The 21,106-nt window shown below is 53.2% G+C and overlaps 2 protein-coding genes across 3 annotated transcripts; one reads left to right on the forward strand and one right to left on the reverse strand.

Annotated features, from left to right (window-relative positions):
- Positions 1-4,596: 4,596 nt before the first annotated feature.
- On the reverse strand, positions 4,597-7,612 carry BLOC1S3 (biogenesis of lysosomal organelles complex 1 subunit 3). The gene is made up of 2 exons (XM_066271826.1): positions 7,209-7,612; positions 4,597-6,767 (listed from the first exon to the last, which is right to left on the reverse strand). Exon 2 carries the CDS (start codon positions 6,756-6,758, stop codon positions 6,156-6,158), a length of 603 nt encoding a protein of 200 aa, XP_066127923.1. The 5' UTR covers positions 6,759-6,767; positions 7,209-7,612; the 3' UTR covers positions 4,597-6,155.
- Positions 7,613-7,687: 75 nt separating this feature from the next.
- Positions 7,688-19,768, forward strand: TRAPPC6A (trafficking protein particle complex subunit 6A). Of its 2 annotated transcripts, none has more exons than XM_066271830.1 (6): positions 7,688-7,841; positions 17,618-17,685; positions 17,843-17,960; positions 18,496-18,579; positions 18,727-18,820; positions 19,521-19,768. In XM_066271830.1, the coding sequence occupies exons 1-6, from the start codon at positions 7,752-7,754 to the stop codon at positions 19,550-19,552; spliced, it is 486 nt and encodes a 161-aa protein (XP_066127927.1). In that variant the 5' UTR covers positions 7,688-7,751; the 3' UTR covers positions 19,553-19,768. The 2 variants fall into 2 exon arrangements, with proteins under 2 accessions (XP_066127927.1, XP_066127926.1); XM_066271829.1 differs by having other exon boundaries at positions 7,712-7,859.
- The last annotated feature ends 1,338 nt before the right edge of the window (positions 19,769-21,106 follow it).

Here is a 21,106-nt window from a genome sequence, read left to right on the forward strand (position 1 = left end):
GCAAGTAATCTCCTTTTCCAGACCCCTCAGGGCACACCCACCCACCAGAGCAGAGACCAGAGAACCCCTTATTTTCATCTTATTATCCCAATACCATCTCTGTGTGCTGTAAATGTTAATTTTTTTTTTTTTTTTTTTTTCTTCCTGAAGCTGGAAACGGGGAGAGACAGTCAGATAGACTCCCGCATGCGCCCGACCGGGATCCACCCGGCACGCCCACCAGGAGACGATGCTCTGCCCCTCTGGGGCGTCGCTCTGTTGCGACCAGAGCCACTCTAGCGCCTGGGGCAGAGACCAAAGGAGCCATCCCCAGCGCCCGGGCCATCTTTGCTCCAATGTAAATGTTAATTATTAACTATCCTGTGCCCAGCAAGATAAAAGGATGTCTCTGTTTTACTCTTTATCCAAGCCAGAGGTTTCTCCGCTTTGCTTCCTCCTGCCCCCTAACCTACCACCAATGAATTTCATGTAACCCCGTACACCTCCTCCTTTGCTTCTAATGTATACAGTAAGCTGCAAAACTGCCATTCTCTGGAGCATTTTCTCGATCTGCTGAGATTTTACTTCCTGGCAACTATCCTCAATTTGGCTTAAAAAACTCATTATTATTCTTTACAGGTTTGGATGTTTCTTTCTTTCTTTTTTTTTTTTTAAGTGAGAAGAGGGGAGATAGAGAGACAGACTCTTGCATGTGCCCCAACCAGGATCCATCCGGCAATCCCCATCTGGGGCTGATGCTCGAATCAACCGAGTGTCTGGGATTGACGCTCAAACTAATCAAGCCACTGGCTGTGAGAGGGAGAGAGAAGGGGAAAAGGGAGGGGGACAGAAGCAGATGGTCACTTCTCATGTGTGCCCTAACTGGGAATCAAACCTGGGATGTTCGCATACCAAGCCTTTGCTCTATTCACTGAGCAAACCGGCCAGGGCCTGGATGATCCTTATGTTGAAGTTGGAAATCTGCCATATAGAAAGGGAAATTCAAAATAGTGTGTTTGGCTAGGCTGGACAATCGCTCAGTGTTGTTACAGAAACTGCTTCTCAATGCTTCAAAACTAGCTAGCAGAGCCCTGGCCTAGTGGCTCATTTGGTTAGAGCATCACCCTGATACACCAAAGCAGCAGATTTGGTCATCAGTCAGGGCACATACAGGAATCAACCAGTGAGTGCATAAATAACTGGAACAACAGATCAGTGTTTCTCTCTCTCTCCCTTCACCTCTCTCTAAAATCAATACATAAAAATTAGTAAAAAAAAAAAAAAAAGGATTTAAAATCAACAGTCCCTGCCTTGCAAGTTGAGTCTTTAGAAAAACAGAAGTTGACTCTAAGTCCATCCACTTTTCTTGCCAAGCCAACTGCAGAGCAGAGCCTTGCCTATTTGTCTCAAGACAAGTGTAAATGCTGTCAAAAGCCTGAACAGCCCAACTTGTGGTGGTGCAGTGGATAAAAACGTTGACCTGGAACACTGAGGTCGCCAGTTCGAAACCCTGGGCTTACCTGGTCATGGCTCATACAGGGGATGATGCTTCTTGCTCCTCCTCCCTTTTGCTCTCTCTCTCTCCAAAACGAATAAAGTCTTAAAAAAAAAAAAAAAAAAGCCTGAACATTAGGCAAACAATTGCACAGCACATCAAAGAAAGAAAAGCTCAAAAACCATCTCCCTGGACCCCAGTATCCTCAGAGGGTTCATTTTTCCCTTCTGCAGAGAATTCTCCATCAAGACTTGGTTAGTCCCTCAGTCACACCACAGCTCCCACCACTTAACTTAGAGGATCAAGAACTGGATCTCTTCACTGGCACTGGTGCGACTTTTCCTACCATTGGTTCAGAGGATTTGTCTCTGCCCGTCACCTCCAATCCCATTCAAGCTGTCAGGAATCTCTGTTTTATTGCCTCAATTTCAGGTCGCTGATGTTCTTAGGCCCTCTTTATACCTCCCATGCCTTCCTAGTACCGGAATCCTCACCAGTAAACTTTTCAGGTGAATTGGTATGGAAATTTAATGACACAAGATGTAACTAAAAAAACAAACAAACACCCCAAATGTTTTGTTTTTCCCAAAATGTTTTTTAGTCCCTGCCCTCAGATCAAACCTTCAGCTTCCTAGTTTTCCTAATGGAAAGTCATCTTGATTTAAATTCATCTGAAGAGGACTCAACCATAAAATATGTTCTGATTAGTCTTTGGGGCTCATATGCAAATGGGGTTGCATTACTACTAAGTGTAGAACTCATATGTGGTGTCTGGAAAAGAAATAAACCCCTTCTCATCTATAACTCAATTCTCATTCATCTTTAGTCTCATTCATTCATCTCTCTCTACAACAAGGAATCAAACATGTAATAGACTTGAACAGTGCTTTTTGTGTGTGTGTACGTGCACGCGCGAGAGAGACAGGAAGGGAGAGATAAGAAGAATCAACTCCTAGTTGTGGCATTTTACTTATTCATTGATTGCTTCTCATATGTGCCTTGATGGGGTGGGAGGTGCTCCAACCAAGCCAGTGGCCCCTTGCTCAAGTCAGTGACCTTTGGGCTCAAGCCAGCAACCCTGGGGTCATGTCTATGATCCCACACTAAATCCAGCAATCCCGCACTCAAGCTGGTGAGCCCATGGGCAAGCAGCGACCTCAGGGTTTCAAACCTGGGTCCTCAGTGTCCCGAGTCAACCCCTGTGCCACCACCAGCCAGGCAGGGAGTTCTTTCTTACCTTTTATTCCTCACCCTGCAATACTCCAATCTTATTTGTAATAGAAGGGAAGTTTGATTCAGAAGAGAATCAAACCTACCAATCTGTACAATGTAAACTCTTGCAATTCCTCTCCAGCCTGTAGTTCCCCATCCCAGCTCACAGCAGCTCCTGCTGACACAGCCTGGTTTCCAGTAACTGCCTCTGCTCAGCTTTTCCATCCCACTGGATCTTGACTTGTCGAGAGGGAGATGATTAACATGGACTCCCATACCTCAGAAATGTTGCTGGTCTCCCTCAATATTTCCCAGATTCTTAAAGCTTAGACTTTGTAGCCTTTACCCCAGGTCATACTCTTGTTCAATATATTGATGACTTCTTACACTATAATCAGATAAGGTGATCTTTTAGACTCCCTCATTCTCCTTAAGGCACTAGCTGAATGAGGCCATAAAGTCTCCAAATCTAAACTTTTTATTTTATTTTTTTTTGTGACAGAGACAGAGACAGAGAGAGGGACAGATAAGGACAGACAGACAAGCCTGACCTGTGGTGGCACAGTGGATCAAGCATCGACCTGGAACACTGAGGTTGCCGGTTCAAAACCCTGGGCTTGCCTGGTCAAAGCACATATGGGAGTTGACGCTTCCTGCTTCTCCCCACCCTAGTCTCTCTCTTCTCTAAAATGAATGAATGAATGAATGAATGAATAAATAAATAAATAAATAAATAGGACAGACAGACAGGAAGGGAGAGAGATGAGAAGCATCAATTCTTCATTGCAGCTCCTTAGTTGTTCATTGATTGCTTTCTCATATGTGCCTTGACTGGGGGGGGCTACAGCAAACCGAGTAACCCCTTGCCTAAGCCAGTGACCTTGGGGTTTTGAACCCCTGTCCTCCGTGTCCCAGTCCAACTCTCTATCCATTGCACCACCGCCTGGTTAGGCTCCAGATCTTAACTTCAATGGATGTAAACAACTGTCACCCACTTGGGATATCTCAGGGCAATCACAAATTCACTCTAAAACACTGTAAGTAAATTCTGTCTTTACCTCTCCCCAAAACAAAAAGCAGCTATGTAAATTCCCATTTCATGGCCCGTGGTCACCTTCTTCTGTTAAATAGGTTATGCTCCCTTCTGACTCAGGGCCTTTGCATATGCTGTTCCAACTGCCCAGAGGCAGACTTAATGGCAGGTGCACCCCCTGGGCCCTGACTTCTGAAGGGCCCTTCAAAACCCCAACTTTACACTTTTTTCTAATGACACCAAGTTTGGTTTTATATGTGCAATTTAAACATTAATAGTACATAATATTTTTTTATTTATTTAAAAATATGGTTAACATGTTTTTTATTGTCGTTGTTGTTTTTGAGGGATAGGGACAAACAGGAAGTGAAAGAGATGAGAGGCATCAATTCTTCATTATGGCACCTTAGTTGTTCATTGATTTCTTTCTCATATGTGCCTTGACCAGGGGCTACAGCAGACCAAGTGACCCCTTGCTCAAGCTGGTGACCTTGAGGTTTCGAACCTGGGTCCTCTGCATCCCAGACTGATGCTCTATCCATTGCACCAACACCTGGTTAGGCTGGTTAACATGTATTTTTATTTTCCCTGTGTCTCTTTTTTTTTAAGGGGCCAATATTTTCTTCTGCACCCAGTGCCTCAACTGACCTTAATCTACCTCTGCTCTGGCCGGCAACTCTTCACCACCTCACTCATTTCACTGATTTATTTTATACCTTTAGGGCTCAGCTCAAATTCACTCATTGCTTCCTCAGCAAAGCCATCTGACCTCCCTGGTCTGTATTCCCACACAGGGACAGCCAGATCTCAGTTATACCCTCACAAAACTCTTGTACCTCTTTATCACACATAGTGCCAGAAAAATTAAACTATGAACTTACTTATGAGAATATTTTATTAATGTCTGTCTCTCCCAGTGGACTGTGAGCTCAGCAAGGGCCCAGATGGGCTGTTGCAACCTGTGCCCAGCACAGGACAGACACAAAACAGGTGCCCAGTAAATGTATGTTGAGTTAATAAAATAAAATGCAGGAGCAGGCAAGAAAACCAGGGGCTCTCATTTCCAGCTACAGCTTCACCTTCAATAGTCCAGGCAGGAAGGATCCCTTTCTTGGGACCCCCATTTTCAGAGAAATTACTAACCCACCCACCCCCAGCACAGGTGGGGAAACAAGAGGAAATGACCATATCAGTAAATGTTTTCCATTTTAATGAGTCTGCCATTCTCCACCTTGGGGACTCAGACCTCAGCTGCAGGCTGGGATGAAAGAGCGGGGTGGGGAATAAATGTGATTGGGACTGAGAGACTAGGGCTGGGGCCAGAAGGAGAAACAGAAATCCAAGTCCTCTTAGCATCCAGGGGTCAACACAGTGAGCAAACATTAAGCACATGGTCCTTATCTGCACAGTGGCATCATAGTGCACTGGAAGGACCAGGGCGGTGGGCACTGAGCCCTAAGTGACTGAAGGGTACCACCATCTGCCCGGAGGGTCAGGAAGAGGCCAGCTGGAGCTCAGGCACAAAGTGCCACATTGGCCTGGAGAGTACAGTGGGCCCACAACTTGGGTCTGGAGAAGATGCAATCTTGAGTCCAGAGAGTGGGGAGGAGGACCCCTCGGGTCAGGCCTCCTGAGGACAGAAACCAGAGGGGGTTTCTAGAGCACAGGTTCAAGCAGGTAGTCTAAGCAGGATGGGAAAAGAAAAAAAGAAACAAAACCAATTCCAAGGGTAAAACTGGGCCCAGGAGATGAGATCAGGCCAATAGGGAGGACCCAAGCTGGAAGAGGAGCCAGGACAGGGCAGAGCAAGGACCAAAACTAGGAGCTGGAACCAGCACCAACCCTGGGGAGCAGAAAAAAAGGTCCAGCCCAGGGGGACAAAATTCCAGAAGTGTAACTAGGAGCTAGGAGTGGAGGTGGAGCCAAGGGGGTGAAGGAAGATGGCAGGGAATCTGCCAGGAAGCTTGGAGCCTGCGAGATGCGAGATGCGCTACCCAGCAGAAGAGCGGCATATGTATAGACAGAGGGAGGAGGGTGGCAAACCCAGCCAATAGATGCTGGGGCCACTGGGGAAGCGGCATCAGCCCCTAACTTAGAAAGGCAGAAACCAAACTTAGAAAGGCAGAGAGCAAGGAAAGGTGGGGCACCGTGAGCTCCTAGGATGGAGACATGAGACAGATCAAGGAGCGGCCAGTTACTCAGCGGCTGGAGCCAAAACTGAGACGCAGGGCAGGAACCAGGCAGAAGGGCCAGGACCACCGGGGGGAATCAGATGGACAGAGCGGGGCTAAGCACCTTCCCCCCCCCCCCCAAACACACGCATAAAACGTCTTTCAAGGGGTGGGGTTAGCCCTGAGGGTGACAGCAAGACAGAGTACAAAGCCAGGTCACAGGGTCTCCCCGAGGATGCAAAGACGGGCGGTGAGCGGATCATGGCTAAGCCCGCGCTCCAGGATCTTGCTCGGGCTCGGTCCCCGAGATGCCGCGGATGTCGGGCAGCAGGCAGCAGCCGGCCACTATGTCCAGGCGCTCCGCCAGTGCACAGAGGTCCCCCCGCGCCAGGCGTACACTGTGAGCGGCCGCCAACCCCGCCGCCTGGGCGGCCGCCAGCCTACTGGCCAAGGCGGCCACATCGCGGCCTGCACGGCGGTACACGCCGCTCACGGCGGCCGCCACGTCGTGGTCCAGGCGCGCCTGGCTCTCGGCCAGCCGAAGCTGCAGCAGCGAGCGCGCAGGGGCGGGCGCCGGGGCCTCCTCCGAACCCCAGGCCTCCCCAGCCGTTTCCCGCTGCACCACAAGCGGAGGCAAGTCCCTCGGCGCAGCCGTCGGTTCCGGCTCCGGGTCCGAGTCGGTCTCAGCGGCCTCCCCGACCACCCGCAGCCCGGTGGGGCGGCCGCGCGTCGGGCCCGAAGGTCCCAGGTACAACTCCTCCTCCTCCGACGAGGACGCAGAGAGTTCCGAATCTGTCTCGGCCGCCTCCCCCCGCACCACCGTCTCGGGCTTCCGCGGCGGCCTCCGCCGATGACCCCGAGACGCCATGGCGCCGAGCTAGGAAGAAGAGCGAAGGAATGGCGTGAGAAGCGGGCGCCCGGCGGTGGTTAAAAGGTGCAGTGTCGGGAATCCCAGCCCCTCCACTATTTTAGCGAATTGGGGCCATCTGCTTTCCCTGCCTGGGCCTCAAGTTTCCTCTTCTGTGAACCGGTCTTATCACCCCTGCCAGCGCCGATCGGGGCTACTGGACCCCAGCCTCCTCAGTGTACTGATAGGGAAACTGAGGACCAGCTTGATTAAGACTCCGAGGCCACAGCTCCCAGAGTCCCAAACTGGGTTCTTTCCGATTCTGCCGCCTAGCAGCGGCCATATCCACAAGCACACAGGCTCCTGGAACTGCTCAGGGACCATTGTCAGGGTTAAAGGAGTGACAGTCCAGCTGGACTCAGGGGGCTGCACTACTGGGATGCAGGATAGCGCTACCAACAAAGACCTTACCGGGTCGTAGAAGCTTGGAGCCAGCGGGATGTTATACCCACTGGAAGTGAGGTGTTTGTACGGAGGGTAGCAGCTCCAACCAATAGGAGAGCAGGTTAGGCGGGCATTGGCTAAGCACGTCTGCCACTCGACTATCAAGCAGGAAGCAAGCCCTCAGACCAACTTTGAGTCACGGTGTGAAGAGTACGACCAATAGAGAAGCGTTTCAGTTGGCGCTTCCGGGTTTCTGCGAGGCAAGGGGACAAATAGGGATTTTTGAAAATACAAGTTACAAACAAAAACGAAAATAAAATAACGAGTTACGTCACGTGTAACCAGTCACTAGGCCAATGGCTACTCCTAAGGACTCGAAAACTGCAAAGAAAGTCTCCCAAATTCACACGCGTATTACATTAACCCGGAAAGGAAGGCGGGGCTAGTCTGGAAGACCAATGGAAGCGTGAGTAGGCGGGCTCGCGTCTAGATGCAGGGGGCGGAGCTAGTTCTGACGGTCCAATGGGAGCACGAAGCGCTGGGCGGTAGTTAAGCACGCGAGGCCGACGCATGGTGGACGCGGTTCTGTTTGAGTTTCTACACACCGAGATGGTGGCGGAGCTATGGGCTCACGAACCCGACCCTGATCCCGGCTCCGGGGTGAGCGACGGGCTCCCGGTGAGGGGGTTCAGGAGGCGCGGGCCGCGGCGGGAAGGCGAGATCGAGGCCCTGGGGAGCGCGGAGGCGCGGCAAGCGGTCGGGGTCGAATTCCGGCCCCGCCCCTGCCTCGCTGGGTGACCTGGGGCGCTGGCTTCCTCCTTTGTAAAGTGGGTCCCAGCCGGGCCGGCCTCGCGGGTTACTTCTGGGATTGGGCGAGACAGCTCGGGGTAAAGCTCTGAGCTCAAAATCTGACACGAATAAGCGGGCAGTAATTATAATAACACCTGTTATTGGATGTGTATTGATGACTTCGGGGTTGAATACCGCCCTGCGTCAGTCACTCAGTGTGAGAGTCAGTGACTCAATCTTTTTGTGTCTGTTTCTTCCTTTATAGAAGGGACATCATAAAAGCACCTTCATTCAACAAACACTTATTAAACACCTGTTATATTCCAGGCATTGTTTTAGTGTCCTCGCGAAGCTTACATTTCAGTAGGGTTGTCAATAAATAAAATACATGCCAGCAGCTAGTGAGAAGTTGTACAAAGAAAACTTAAATGAAGTCATGGAACGAAAAGGTATGGAGTGGTAGATGATGGAGGAGAGCATTTCTGAGGAAGAGCAGGGAACAAGCCCCAGGGATAAGTGGGGGTAGGAGTGTGCCAGGAAGAGATGCAGAACCCTGAAGTAGGAGCATGCTTAGCATTTTGGGAGTTGGTCTTTATGAAGTACAAATGAGCTCACACTTTAAAGCTCTAATGGGACATCTAACACATAATAAGCCCTCAGAACATGGGAGCTCTTGTTGCAAAATCAGTTACCAAGAAGAAAGTGAGGGGAGAGAGTGCGTGCTTAATAAAGGGGACTCTGCTCACTTTTTTTTAAAGAGTTTTTTTTTGTGACAGAGAGGGACAGATAGGGACAGACAGGAAGGGAGAGAGATTAGAAGCATCAATTCTTTGTTGCAGCTCTTTAGTTGTTCATTGATTACTTTCTTATATGTGCCTTGACCAGGGAGCTACAGCAGACCGAGTGACTCCTTGCCCAAGCTGGTGAGCCTTGCTCAAACCAGATGAGCCCGCACTCAAGCCAGCAACCTCGGGGTTTCGAACCTGGGTCCTCCGCGTCCCAGTCCGACGCTCTATCCACTGTGCCACCTCCTGGTCAGACTGCCCACTTTTTTATTATTATTCTTTTTTTTTTATTTTTTATTTTTCTGAAGCTAGAAACGGGGAGAGACAGTCAGACAGACTCCCGCATGCGCCCGACCAGGATCCACCTGGCACGCCCACCAGGGGCGAAGCTCTGCCCACCAGGGGGCGATGCTCTGCCCCTCCGAGGCGTCGCTCTGCCGCGACCAGAGCCACTCTAGCGCCTGGGGCAGAGGCCAAGGAGCCATCCCCAGCGCCCGGGCCATCTTTGCTCCAATGGAGCCTTGGCTGCAGGAGGGGAAGCGAGAGACAGAGAGGAAGGGGGGGGTGGAGAAGCAAATGGGCGCTTCTCCTATGTGCCCTGGCCGGGAATCAAACCCGGGTCCCCCGCACGCCAGGCCGACGCTCTATTGCTGAGCCAACCGGCCAGGGCCTTTATTATTATTCTTACTAAGATCATTATCATGTATGTGCAATATGCAAGACATTTTTATTGGCTTAGGTTTTCTTTCCAATTTAGGAGCCCTAAAGAGAGTGTTGCATGTTATGATCTCAATAATAGTTTCTTCAGAGTTCATTCATTCAGCGAACATTAACTAAAACCTGTGAGGTGCCAGGGTTCTGCTGTTGGCTCAGGGAATAACTCAGTGAACCATATAAAAGTCCTTGTCCCCCCTAGAGCTTATGTTTGTAGTGAGTGGAGGGAGACACAAATAAGATAAATGAGTGAAGTCTGTAGTACATTGGGAAAATGCTGTGGAAAGGATCAAGTGTGTGTAGGGGGTGTGCATTGGCCAGTGTTGGGGACTGCATTGCAGTGCTTCAGCAGCCCATCGGTCCCGGCTTGCAAGCCAGAAATCTAGTAGTCCCTGTTCTGTAGCTGCTGTTTCTCCTTCACCTCCAGCCCTCAACCTGGCCCTGCCCATTCTGTTTTCTAAGTATTTCCCACCTGTCCCCTCTCCACCTTAGTCCAGGCTCCCTACTCTCTGCTGCTGTACCAGCCTCCTTCCTCATCTCCCAGCCATTTCACCTGTCATAGCCTCACTGGGTTCACACCTGTTATCCTTCTGATCTTGACTCAGATGGCTCTTCCTCAGCAAAGTCTTTTCTGAATTCCCAAAAGTCAGGTATCCTTGTTACATTTTTGCAGCCTGCTCCCCAGTTTTTCCTTGGTAGCCCTCATTGCCCTCAGGATATATCTGATGTATCTGTATGATCACATCCATCTCCTACTCCAGACTGTGTGCTGTGGGGGCTGGGACCAGGTCTGTGTTGATCACCACATAGTAGGTCTTTTGCACATAGTAGGTCCTGTGCACAGATATGTTGAGGAACTGGATGCATCCCCTGTGCTGAGGAGGGTGGGGTGGAGACTGGGTTTCATTTAGTAGTGTGAACAAAAACAGCACCTACTGCCTGTGTTTCCCATGAGCTTCATACTCCTGATTTCATGTGATTCTCCTAACAACACACAGAGTGGCGTGATGTTCCTACTCCTACTTGATAGATGAAGAAACAGAGGCTTTGATGGACAGATGCTTGCTCCCAAGGGACAGAGTCAGGAATGTAACTAGGCCTCCCACTTCCAAAGCCTGTGCTATGAGCCCTGGCCTGCCTTTCCCACAGTGTGTCTTCTGTGACGCGCTCCTAGAGGAGCTGAATGGGTTTCTGTGGTGAAGCAAGTGTGTGGAGCACTGGGTTACTGGGTTTGCTCCCCACAGGGCTTTGGGAGCACAGAGTCCCACTAACCCTCTACCTGCTGCTCCTGGAAGTCCAATCCTGAGGTCCCTCGCCAGAGGTTGTCACAGAGCAGGACTGGGATGTGGCCTGGGCCGCTGGCTTCAAGGATCTCCAGGGTGGTTCCAGGTTCATCAGGAGCAAGAACTCTGGCATTGTCCCCATATTCCTGCAGCCTGGGAGCCCCATTTTTCAGGGGCCTGTGGGAAACTGTTTACTCATAGTCGTCTCGCTCCTGGCCCCTCCTTGCCCTGTTCCTTCTCTTGGTCCATCAAGTGTCCTGTCTGAACCAAATGCAGGCCTCCTGGTTCTTGGGTGCTTACGGTGTTCCCAGCACAGTATTTTGGATTTAGTCCTTAGAACAATCCTCTAGGGTGACGTTCTCATCCTATTTTACAGAGGAGGGACTGAGGTGCTGGGGAGGGAGAGCCTGTCCCCGAGGCCACACAGCCATGATCACAGGCAGAATCAGGGTGCAGGCGTCTGGCTCCAAAACTTGTCTGTGGCTTCCGGTCTGCCCATTCATCAGCTGCAGAACTTGAGGACAAGGGTGGTGGCTCTTTCACCTCTGTGCCCACAGCACAGACACCTGGGAGCCACATTTATTCTTTAGGGCTTTTGTGATCTCCACGTCCGCCTGCCTGGTTATTTGTTGCTGTTAAATGGACTCTGCTGACTGGCTGTGGTGGAATGGAAGACTAGCCAGAGGAGCCAGGAGGTCAAAGTGCCTTTGTTTTCAAAGCAGGAAAAACTCAGGGAGAAGGAGGCTGTGGTTTCTCTACCTCAGAAGGGGAGTCTGTGGGTAAAGGAGTGAGTTCCTGTGTACTTATAATGCTACTGGGAGCACTGGTTGGTGGCCCGGGACAGCCCTACTTCCCAGGCCTTCCTCCACCGAGGCCCAGTGAGTGCCCTTGCTGGCCCCTTCTCCCACGAGGGCCTAGGGTCCATGTAGCAGCTATCAGTTCCGGGACATAGCCTGTGAAAGCAGCTGGTTCTGGGTTCCTAGCAGAGCCCCAGGGAGCAGAGCGCACTGAGATGGGTGGGGAGCCAGCTGCCAGGTCTCCATGCGCCGGCTGGGGAACTGGGAGCTCTGGGGCCCTGTCCTGGGGGCCTGGGAGCCATAGAAGGTTTACACTGAGATGTACTGGCCTCAGATTGTTTTAGGAAGACCTCCTCGGCGACTTGACTGAGAGTGGACAGAGGCTGGGCAGGAAGGGCTGCTGCTGCAGGAGGTGTGCCAGTGGTAGGGGTAGAGGAGGAGGTTTTCCTTGGCAAGCGCTAGGAGTGTAGGGGGAGATGGTAGGATTGGGGGAAGAGCCCAGGGCAGCAGAATGAGAGGTGTGCTAACTTTCCCAGCTCACTCATTCTCAGCTGTCCACTCTATGCTTCTTTTGGGTCTCCTGGAGCCAGTCACCTTGAAGAGGCTGAGAACTCATCCCCCTCCGTGTTTTTGTTTGTTTGTTTTGTTTTGTTTTTTATTTTGTGAGAAAGACAGACAAGGATGGACAGACAGGAAGGGAGAGAGATGAGACGTATCAATTCTTCATTGTGGCACCTTAGTTGTTTATTGATTGCTTTCTCATATGTGCCTTGATCAGCAGAGCTAATGACTCCTTGCTCAAGCCAGCGAGCTTTGGGTTCAAGCCAGCAACCACGGGGTCATGTCTGTGATCCCATGGTCAAGCTGGTGAGCCCGTACTCAAGCCAACGACCTTGGTTTTTTTTTGTTTTTTTTTTTCATTTTTCTGAAGCTGGAAACAGGGAGAGACAGTCAGACAGACTCCCGCATGCGCCCGACTGGGATCCACCCGGCACGCTCACCAGGGGCGGTGCTCTGCCCCCCAGGGGGCGATGCTCTGCCCATCCTGGGCGTCGCCATATTGCGACCAGAGCCACTCTAGCGCCTGAGGCAGAGGCCACAGAGCCATGCCCAGCGCCCGGGCCCTCTTTGCTCCAATGGAGCCTTGGCTGCGGGAGGGGAAGAGAGAGACAGAGAGGAAAGCGCGGCGGAGGGGTGGAGAAGCAAATGGGCGCTTTTCCTATGTGCCCTGGCCGGGAATCGAACCCGGGTCCTCCGCACGCTAGGCCGACGCTCTACCGCTGAGCCAACCGGCCAGGGCGACCTTGGGGTTTTGAACCTGGGTCCTCCTTGTCCCAGGTCGACACTGTAGCCACTGCGCCACCCCCTGATCAGGCTCCCTGTGTTTTCATTAAGACAGGAACCTAGGCTGCTCTTCCCTGGTCCTCTGCCCAGGCCTGCACAGAGGGGGCTCCGCAGGTGGGGAGTGCAAACCTCACAAATAACCGGGCCTGGCAGATGAGACAGGAAGCAGCCAGGCACATAGCCCCACCTGAATTCCGCCTGCTTCATTTCAGAATGTTCTGGCTGTCTTACGTGTCAAGTGCTCAGGATGGGGCAGGACCCCGGGTTTGGTTTGCTGTCTTCCATTTGTGCTGCTTGGAGCTCTGTGGCCCTTCCCAGAGTGGACACTTGACTCTGACTCTTCCTTCAACTCAACACACTCCTCTCTGGTTACATCTCCCACCGCCTCGTGTCTTCTCAGCACTCAGAGGAACAGTAGACTCCTTGGACTTCTTCCATGTGTCCTACAACTTTTATCTCATTTTTCCTACCTCAGGTTTTTTTCTGGACGATCCGGGAGGCTTTATCGTACAGATTTGCCTATTTTTCAACCCCCTTGTTAAGAGATGTTTATTTTGACTGCCATCTTCCTCACTTCCAAGAACTTCCCTTTGTCTGATTGTCCCTTCCTCATAGCACCCTTACTATGTGGTGTCCACATTGGTGCGGCACTGATAAGGCTGCTCTGGGGGTTCCCTCTGTTCCTGATGATCCCATTTCCTCTTGGCTGCTGTGCAAACTCAGCGGAGCAGGCGCAGAAACCCAGACACACACTGGCTCTGGCGGGTTCCAGAGGAGTCAATGAATGGGAGAGGCCGCCTTGCCTTCCCCACCAATAAGGATAAACCCCTAATCTTTTAATAGCTTTTGCAGGGAGGGGTGCTGAACATCAGACAGTCAGGACAGGTTGTGACAAAGACAGGTGAACCTCCTCCCCCTCCCCCCATCTGCTCATCCTCAGCTCTTCCCTCCCCACTTCCTCTCTCCCCCTCCCTTTCTCATTGTGTCTTAGATCCCACCACGCCCAGTCTTCTCAGTTCAGCAGATACTTAATTGACCACCAGTAACAACAGCTAGGGATGGAGCTGTCACAACACTACTGTGAGGTAGGGACTGCCATCCACCCACTTCACTGAGGAAACTGAGGCACAGGGCCATGAGGTAGTTTGCCCAAGGTTACGCATCCAGTAAGTATTGGAGCCAGGATTCAAACCCAGGCAGGCAGTCTGAAGCTCACTGAGGGAAAACATTTGTGGAAACCTTTCCGGACCCCCCTCAGCCTGGCTGAGGACCCTGCTGACTTTCTGGCTGTGTCCTGGGTGGGCCTCAGGTACCTTCTTACCTGCTGCCTCCCCTGCTTAACCCTTCTGTTAGCCTCAGGGCAGACATGGCTTCCTCAGGCACCAGCCCAGCTGAGGGCACGTCTGGTGATTGTAATAGTTTTTGTACCGGCAAGGACACCAGCTCCTTTGGGGCAGGGACTGTCGGTGTCATTATTCTTCTGTCCTGCAGCAAGACCATTCAAGAAGCATTTGTCACACGGAAAAATGCACCCTCCTCACCCTGGTCTACAGGGGGCCGTCCCCCCCCACACACACCTTGTTAACAGTGGCCTAAGCTACCTTCTCCATGCTTTTTACTGTTTTCTTTGCACACACCTGCCTTCAAACCCAGGGAGTCCTGGGCTCTCCCCATCACACTGGGAAGTCCTTAGGAAGGCGGATGCGCTCAATGTGCCTCTTCCAGGAGCTTATTCTAGAAGGGAGGTGATACAGGGTTGGGCAGCAGAACAGAGCCCCTTCTTTTTTTTTTATTTTAAATTATTTTTATTTATTTATTTATTTTTAGGTTTTATTTATTCATTTTAGAGAGAGGAGACAGAGAAAGAGAGAGAGACAGAAAGAAGGGAGGGAGGAGCAGAAAGCATCAACTCCCATATGTGCCTTGGCCAGGGAAGCCCGGGGTTTTGAACCGGTGACCTCAGTATTCCAGGTCGATGCTTTTACCCACTGCGCCACCGCAGGACAGCTAGCCACTGCCCAGTCCCACAGCTAGAGGTGTTGGGGGCTGGTCCTCACTGGGCACCTGTCCCCTCACTGTCTCACAGCCAGAGCTTATCTACCCAATGCCATTAGTCAGCCGACTCCTTCCACAGCCCTCCCTGTGGTGCCCGAGGGAAACCGGACAGGCAGTACCAGCGAGCACACCTCTGTGGTCAAGTGGGAAGCTGTGTCATCACCCAAGCCCGGTTTCCACAGGTGGAGCAGAGAATGGTTGGCAAGGGCCTGGGTGCCAGGTAGCCTGGCAGAGGAAAGGGCACCTTGCTTGGACATTAGGGTGACCTCTGTTTGGGCCACTCACCCATCTGGCCCCCTAGACTTGGAAGACAGACTTGCTCTGGTTTGAAAGACCTGAGGCTGAGGGTACCCGTGGCAAGGTCCAGCTCACCCCTCTGAGCCCATTTCCGGGTGTGAAATACAGCCTGCCTTGAGGGGTTGTTAAAATTAGGCAGGCGGGTTTGCATGAAGAACCTGCACACAGTGTATGCATGAATCCCGACCCTTTACTCTGTTGACTGTTTCTTAAGCATCTCCCTCTCAGGTGCCAAGACCTGTGTTGGCTGCTGAGGTTCAGCCTGGGTCCCCACTCGGTGACAGTGCAGATTGGCAGGGCTGGGCTTGCAGACCTACTCTGGGATGGGTGATAAGGGGGCTCCAGGATAACAGCATGAGCTGGAGAGAAGACTAGGTCATCCCCACGGGAAGGTGGGGGGTGGGGGTGGAGGCCCTGCAGCCTCCCGAGAGCAGCCTGCTGCCTCCCTCCCTGGCTTCTGAATCCACTTCTCCTGGGCTCTCCACCTCCGCTCTTCCAGACTTTCTCCAAGCTTGGGGCCTCACGCTATAGGCCAACCTGGTATTTCTGGTGCCCCAACCCAGACCGCCCTCTATGGACGAAAAAGAGAGCACATGTTAAACCTGAGAAGCTCAGGGGAGGCCTGCATGGTGAGTCTTATAAACTCAGAGACTGAAAGTAATCACATAGGATGATCTGAACATAATCCTAATTAGAAGCTGGTAAGGCAAGTAATCACATTCTCTAGGCCTGTAGAGTCCTTGACACAGGTCAGTCTTTACCTTAAGTGAGCCCATCGTCTTAATATACCAAGGTTGCAAGTTCAATTCCTTGTCAGGGCACCAATAAGAAGCAAGCAAAGAATGCGTAAATAAGTGGAACAACACATCAGTGTGTTCCTCCTTCCCTCCCTCCTATCCTCTCTCTAAAATCAATTTTTAAAAAAGGTTAAGAGCCCTTGTCGGTTGGCTCAGCGGTAGAGCGTTGGCCTAGCGTGCAGAGGACCCGGGTTCGATTCCCAGCCAGGGCACACAGGAGAAGCGCCCATTTGCTTCTCCACCCCTCCGCCGCGCTTTCCTCTCTGTCTCTCTCTTCCCCTCCCGCAGCCAAGGCTCCATTGGAGCAAAGATGGCCCGGGGCGCTGGGGATGGCTCTGTGGCCTCTGCCTCAGGCGCTAGAGTGGCTCTGGTTGCAACATGGCCACACCCAGGATGGGCAGAGCATCGCCCCCTGGTGGGCAGAGCGTCGCCCCCTGGTGGGCGTGCCGGGTGGATCCCAGTCGGGCGCATGCGGGAGTCTGTCTGACTGTCTCTCCCCGTTTCCAGCTTCAGAAAAATGAAAAAAAATAAAAAAATATAAAAAAATAAAAAAGATTAAGATAACATGCCTTTGAAATATCAGAACATCTGATATTTCCAGGTTACTGATCCCTCAGCACCCACCCCCCAGCAGAGACCACAGGGTGCCTCTGTCATCTTGTCCCCCAATGCCATCTCTGTACTGTAAGTGCGGATTGTTAACTGTCCTGTACCCACCGGTGTAAAAGGTGTGTCTCCATTTTACTTTGTATCGGGTCTCAGAGACTCCACACCCCCCTTTGCTTTCTCCCACCCCCTACATCTACCACCCACAGATTTCACGTGACCCTCCTTACGTCTCCTACGCCTCCCTCTCCCCTTTTGATTCTCATGTATGAGAGAAGCTGCAAAACTGCCATTTTCAGGAGCAGTTTCTCAATCCGTTGAGATTTTGCTTCCTCGCAGTTGTTGTCAATTTGGGTCAAATAAACTCATAAAAATTCCCTCCAGGTTTGGATGTTTCCAGGTCACCAGATGGAATTTACAAGTCAGCACTCCTCTGGCCGTGCTGTTCTCCTTTGCCTCCACAGCTCCATTGTGGGTCCCTGGCCTGCCCTCCAGAATGCCACTTGGCTGCCACTGCCTTCCCCCAGAGCCCCAGTGTGTCCTTCCCAGGGTTGCTGGCTGATATTTTAAGACCTGATCATAGTTGACTTACAGCCCCCTGCTGGCCAGGGCAGGCCCACACCTTGCTGCCACAGGAGCCCTTGGACAAGTCACCTTGAGCTTCTGGGGCGATCAGGAATGCTGCCTCCTATGGAGTTGTGCTTATAATGAGTGATGGGTACCATCAGGAAAGAGCTGGCTAGCAGGGGTGAAGCTAAGTGTGAGGAATATCCCCATTTTTTCTGGAGCCAGGGGGAGCTTTCCCTGAGGACTGATGGGGTCTGTGGAGCGGCAAAGCCAGCCTGCCGCTCCGCTGGCCCAAGCCTGGCCTGGCCTGGCCAGGCGATACCGAACTGGAGAAGTGGCTGGGCCCCTGCAGCTGTTCCAGTGGGTGGCAAGTGCTCCTGAGCCTCTTTCCTGGCTTTGCAGGGGCAGAAGATAAGCCTGTTGGTCCTAGAGGGCGTGGGCTTCCGCGTGGGCCAAGCCCTGGGCGAGAGGTGAGAGCCGGCCCCCTGGCATTTTCCCACCCCCCAGCTGGACTGAGGCGGGAGGGGACATTGCTCCATGCAGAACTCGGGCTGGCTTCCCTCTCCCACCCCTGGCTCCCCCACCCTGGCCTGGCCCCCCTACTCCAGTGTCTGCTGCTGCCCCCAGGCTGCCCCGGGAGATGCTGCCCTTCAGGGAGGAGCTGGATGTCCTCAAGTTTCTGTGCAAAGACCTGTGGGTGGCCGTGTTCCAAAAGCAGATGGATAGCCTTCGCACCAATCACCAGGTGCGCCCCCCCCCCCCCCCGCTTCCTGGCTGTAGGCACAGGAGGAACCGAGAAGCTCCTGGAAGGGCCGCCCACCGGAGGGTGCAGCCCCCAGCTCCTTGCAGGAACCCGGCTTGCCCTTGGCAGCCACCACCTCCTCAGGGAGGCTGCAGTGGGGCCTCCCAGGATGGGACCTAGAGCCAGCAGAAGGCCTTGTGGCTGGCAGTCTCTCACCTCAGCCTGACACTACCTGTCCAGGTTCTCAGTAGACGTTCATGCTGTGCCAGCCCCATGGGCCGCTTCTCAGGATGGTTCCATTTTTTACCCCAGAAGAGACATAGCCAGAGGGCCGGAGCCACACACACACACACACGCACGCACACACACACACACACGTGACTCCAGGCCCAGGAAGCCTGTGGGCCCTTCTGCAGCTCTGAAGGATGGGACGTGACTACAGTGGTTTGGAGGGAAGGATCCTTCTAGACGTCTTGCTCCTCCTCCCCCCACTACAAATGCAAAGGCACAGCCCCCACAGCCTCTATTCTGTCCCCAGGGGACCTACGTCCTGCAGGACAACTGCTTCCCCCTGCTCCTCAGGATGGCTTCAGGCCTGCAGTATCTGGAGGAGGCACCCAAGGTAGGTGGTATGGGACAGACCCACACTTCACTCCCCTCCACCCCAGTCCAAGGGCTGGACCCCCAGCGAAGCCCGAAGCCCATCTTGGCAGCTGTCCTGGGTGCTGGCCTCCCTGTTTCCCACAGTAACCTATGCCTCCACCCCCAGTTCCTGGCCTTCACCTGTGGCCTCCTGCGCGGCACCCTCAGCACCCTGGGCATCAAGAGCCTGGTCACCGCCTCTGTGGCAGCCCTGCCAGCCTGTGAGTCGTGGGGACGGGGGGGGGGACCCCTGCCATCCCTGAGTGTGACAAGGGCTCCAGAGCTCCCATGGGCTGGACCACTGAGCCCCATTTTCTAGGTAGGGAATTTGAGACCCCAAGAGCTTAAGTCCTGTGCCAGGCCACACAGCAGGTGCAGCGCACCCATGCCGCTGGCCCCTGAGGTCCCCCAGCCTGCTTCCCCAGTATGTGCCAGACCAGAGAAGAACCCTGCATGACAACCTGGTTTAATAGTCTGGGATGTTCTTCCCAGCATGGGAACTCAGGTAGACATAGAAGTCATCCAAATGGGGGGTCCAAAGCCAGCAAGACCCCATGGGTCTTACAGTCTTCAGGAAGGGGTGTCCTGACTCCCACAGGCTGAAGCCCATTCCTCCTCCCTGGGGCAGCCAGCACCCAGCCCTCCATTCTCTCCCTCTGCTGGACCCCCCGGCCCCCCTCTTGCGCCAGGACCCTGGCAGTATATTGCCACAGAGGCCTGCACCAGGCCCTTCCTTGCGTGCTTTGCCTCCGTGCGCTGTCACCCCTAGCCCTGGGATGCAGGCCAGGTGGGCAGCAACATCGCCCACTTTGAACAGGGAGGCTCACCCAGTGTGTGGGCGCAAGACCTGAGCTGTTTGGGTAATGTCAGCCTCTTCCCTCCGATCCCAGCCTCAGGCTAAAGCCAGTCCTTCTCTTCCAGGTAAGTTCCAGGTGGTGATCCAGAGGTCCTGAGGATCCCCAGGCTCTCAGCACCCATGGCAAGCAAGACTGGGGTCCAGCCACTTCAGGGTGTCACATGTGTTCAATAAGTGGGTGTCATAGTGAGGTGGGGGCATCCTGGGTGCCGGGTGGTCCCAGCTGCCATTGGGCCTGGTGTGGAGAGAGCCCCACCAGACACGGCCCACGACCCGCACAGTAGATGCTCAATAAAAGTTTGACCAGTTTGAAGTGGATGATTGTGTCACTTTCTGAATGTTGGGGGGCAGGGGACATCTGTAAAGAGACGTGTCATAGGGTCTGTGGCACAGTGGGGATGGCGGGAGGAACTCGCTGCATGGCCACAGCTCCCCCCCCCACCCTTCATCACTCCCTTTCTGGGCCTTCCTTCACCTCCAGACCTGAGTCCCACAGCTTGCTCGACTCTTTTTTTTTTTTTAATTATTTATTTATTCATTTTAGAGAGGAGAGGGAGAGACAAAGAGGGAGAGAGGAGAGACAGAGAGAGAGAAGGGAGGGAGGAGCTGGAAGCATCAACTCCCATATGTGCCTTGACCAGGCAAGCCCAGGGTTTCGAACCGGCGACCTCAGCATTTCCAGGTCGACGCTTTATCCACTGTGCCACCACAGGTCAGTTGCTCGACTTTTTTTTTTTTTTTTTTTTTTCATTTTTCTGAAGCTGGAAACAGGGAGAGACAGTCAGACAGACTCCCGCATGCGCCCGACCGGGATCCACCCGGCACACCCACCAGGGGCGACGCTCTGCCCACCAGGGGGCGATGCTCTGCCCATCCTGGGCGTGGCCATGTTGCGACCAGAGCCACTCTAGCGCCTGGGGCAGAGGCCAAGGAGCCATCCCCAGCGCCCGGGCCATCTTTGCTCCAATGGAGCCTTGGCTGCGGGAGGGGAAGAGAGAGACAGAGAGGAAAGCGCGGCGGAGGGGTGGAGAAGCAAATGGACGCTTCTCCTGTGTGCCCTGGCCGGGAATCGAACCTGGGTCCTCCGCACGCTAGGCCGACGCTCTACTGCTGAGCCAACCGGCCAGGGCTTTTTTTTTTTTTTTTTAATTTTTTATTTTTATTTATTTATTCATTTTAGAGGAGAGAGAGAGAGAAAGGGGGGAGGAGCAGGAAGCATCAACTCCCATATGTGCCTTGACCAGGCAAGCTCAGGGTTTTGAACCGGTGACCTCAGCATTCCAGGTTGACGCTTTATCCACTGCGCCACCACAGGTCAGGCTGCTCTACTCTTAATGGAGGGTAGTCCCCGCCCTGGCGACCCCACCAGCGTCAACAAATGTGGGGCTGCCTCCTGTCCAGTGGGGCCCACGGAACAGACCTCTCTCTGAGCAGCAGGTCAGGGGGTGCCCAGGGGGCAGGTTGCCAAGCGTGAGAACGGATGGGAGTGGTGGGCGGGCCAGACACCCTCATTCCCCCCACGCACTGTACACGTCGCGTGCCTGGCAGACTCCGGTCCTACCCAGGACGATGGCCCTGCCCTCCCCACTCACGTTCATAGCACCTGCAGCATCACGCACCTAGGTGGCCGGGCTCTGCTGCCTGCTGCCCA

Source organism: Saccopteryx bilineata, chromosome 3 (genome assembly GCF_036850765.1).
Source record: "Saccopteryx bilineata isolate mSacBil1 chromosome 3, mSacBil1_pri_phased_curated, whole genome shotgun sequence".
Taxonomy (NCBI): domain Eukaryota; kingdom Metazoa; phylum Chordata; class Mammalia; order Chiroptera; family Emballonuridae; genus Saccopteryx; species Saccopteryx bilineata.

Excerpts from the sequence above, each read along its gene's own strand:
- BLOC1S3 (XM_066271826.1), bottom strand. The coding sequence starts at position 6,758 with ATGGCGTCTCGGGGTCATCGGCGGAGGCCGCCGCGGAAGCCCGAGACG.
- TRAPPC6A (XM_066271829.1), top strand. The coding sequence starts at position 7,752 with ATGGTGGACGCGGTTCTGTTTGAGTTTCTACACACCGAGATGGTGGCG. Across the intron at positions 17,686-17,842 it reads GGCCAAGCCCTGGGCGAGAG|GCTGCCCCGGGAGATGCTGC; the intron begins GTGAGAGCCGGC and ends TGCTGCCCCCAG. Across the intron at positions 18,580-18,726 it reads ATCTGGAGGAGGCACCCAAG|TTCCTGGCCTTCACCTGTGG; the intron begins GTAGGTGGTATG and ends CTCCACCCCCAG.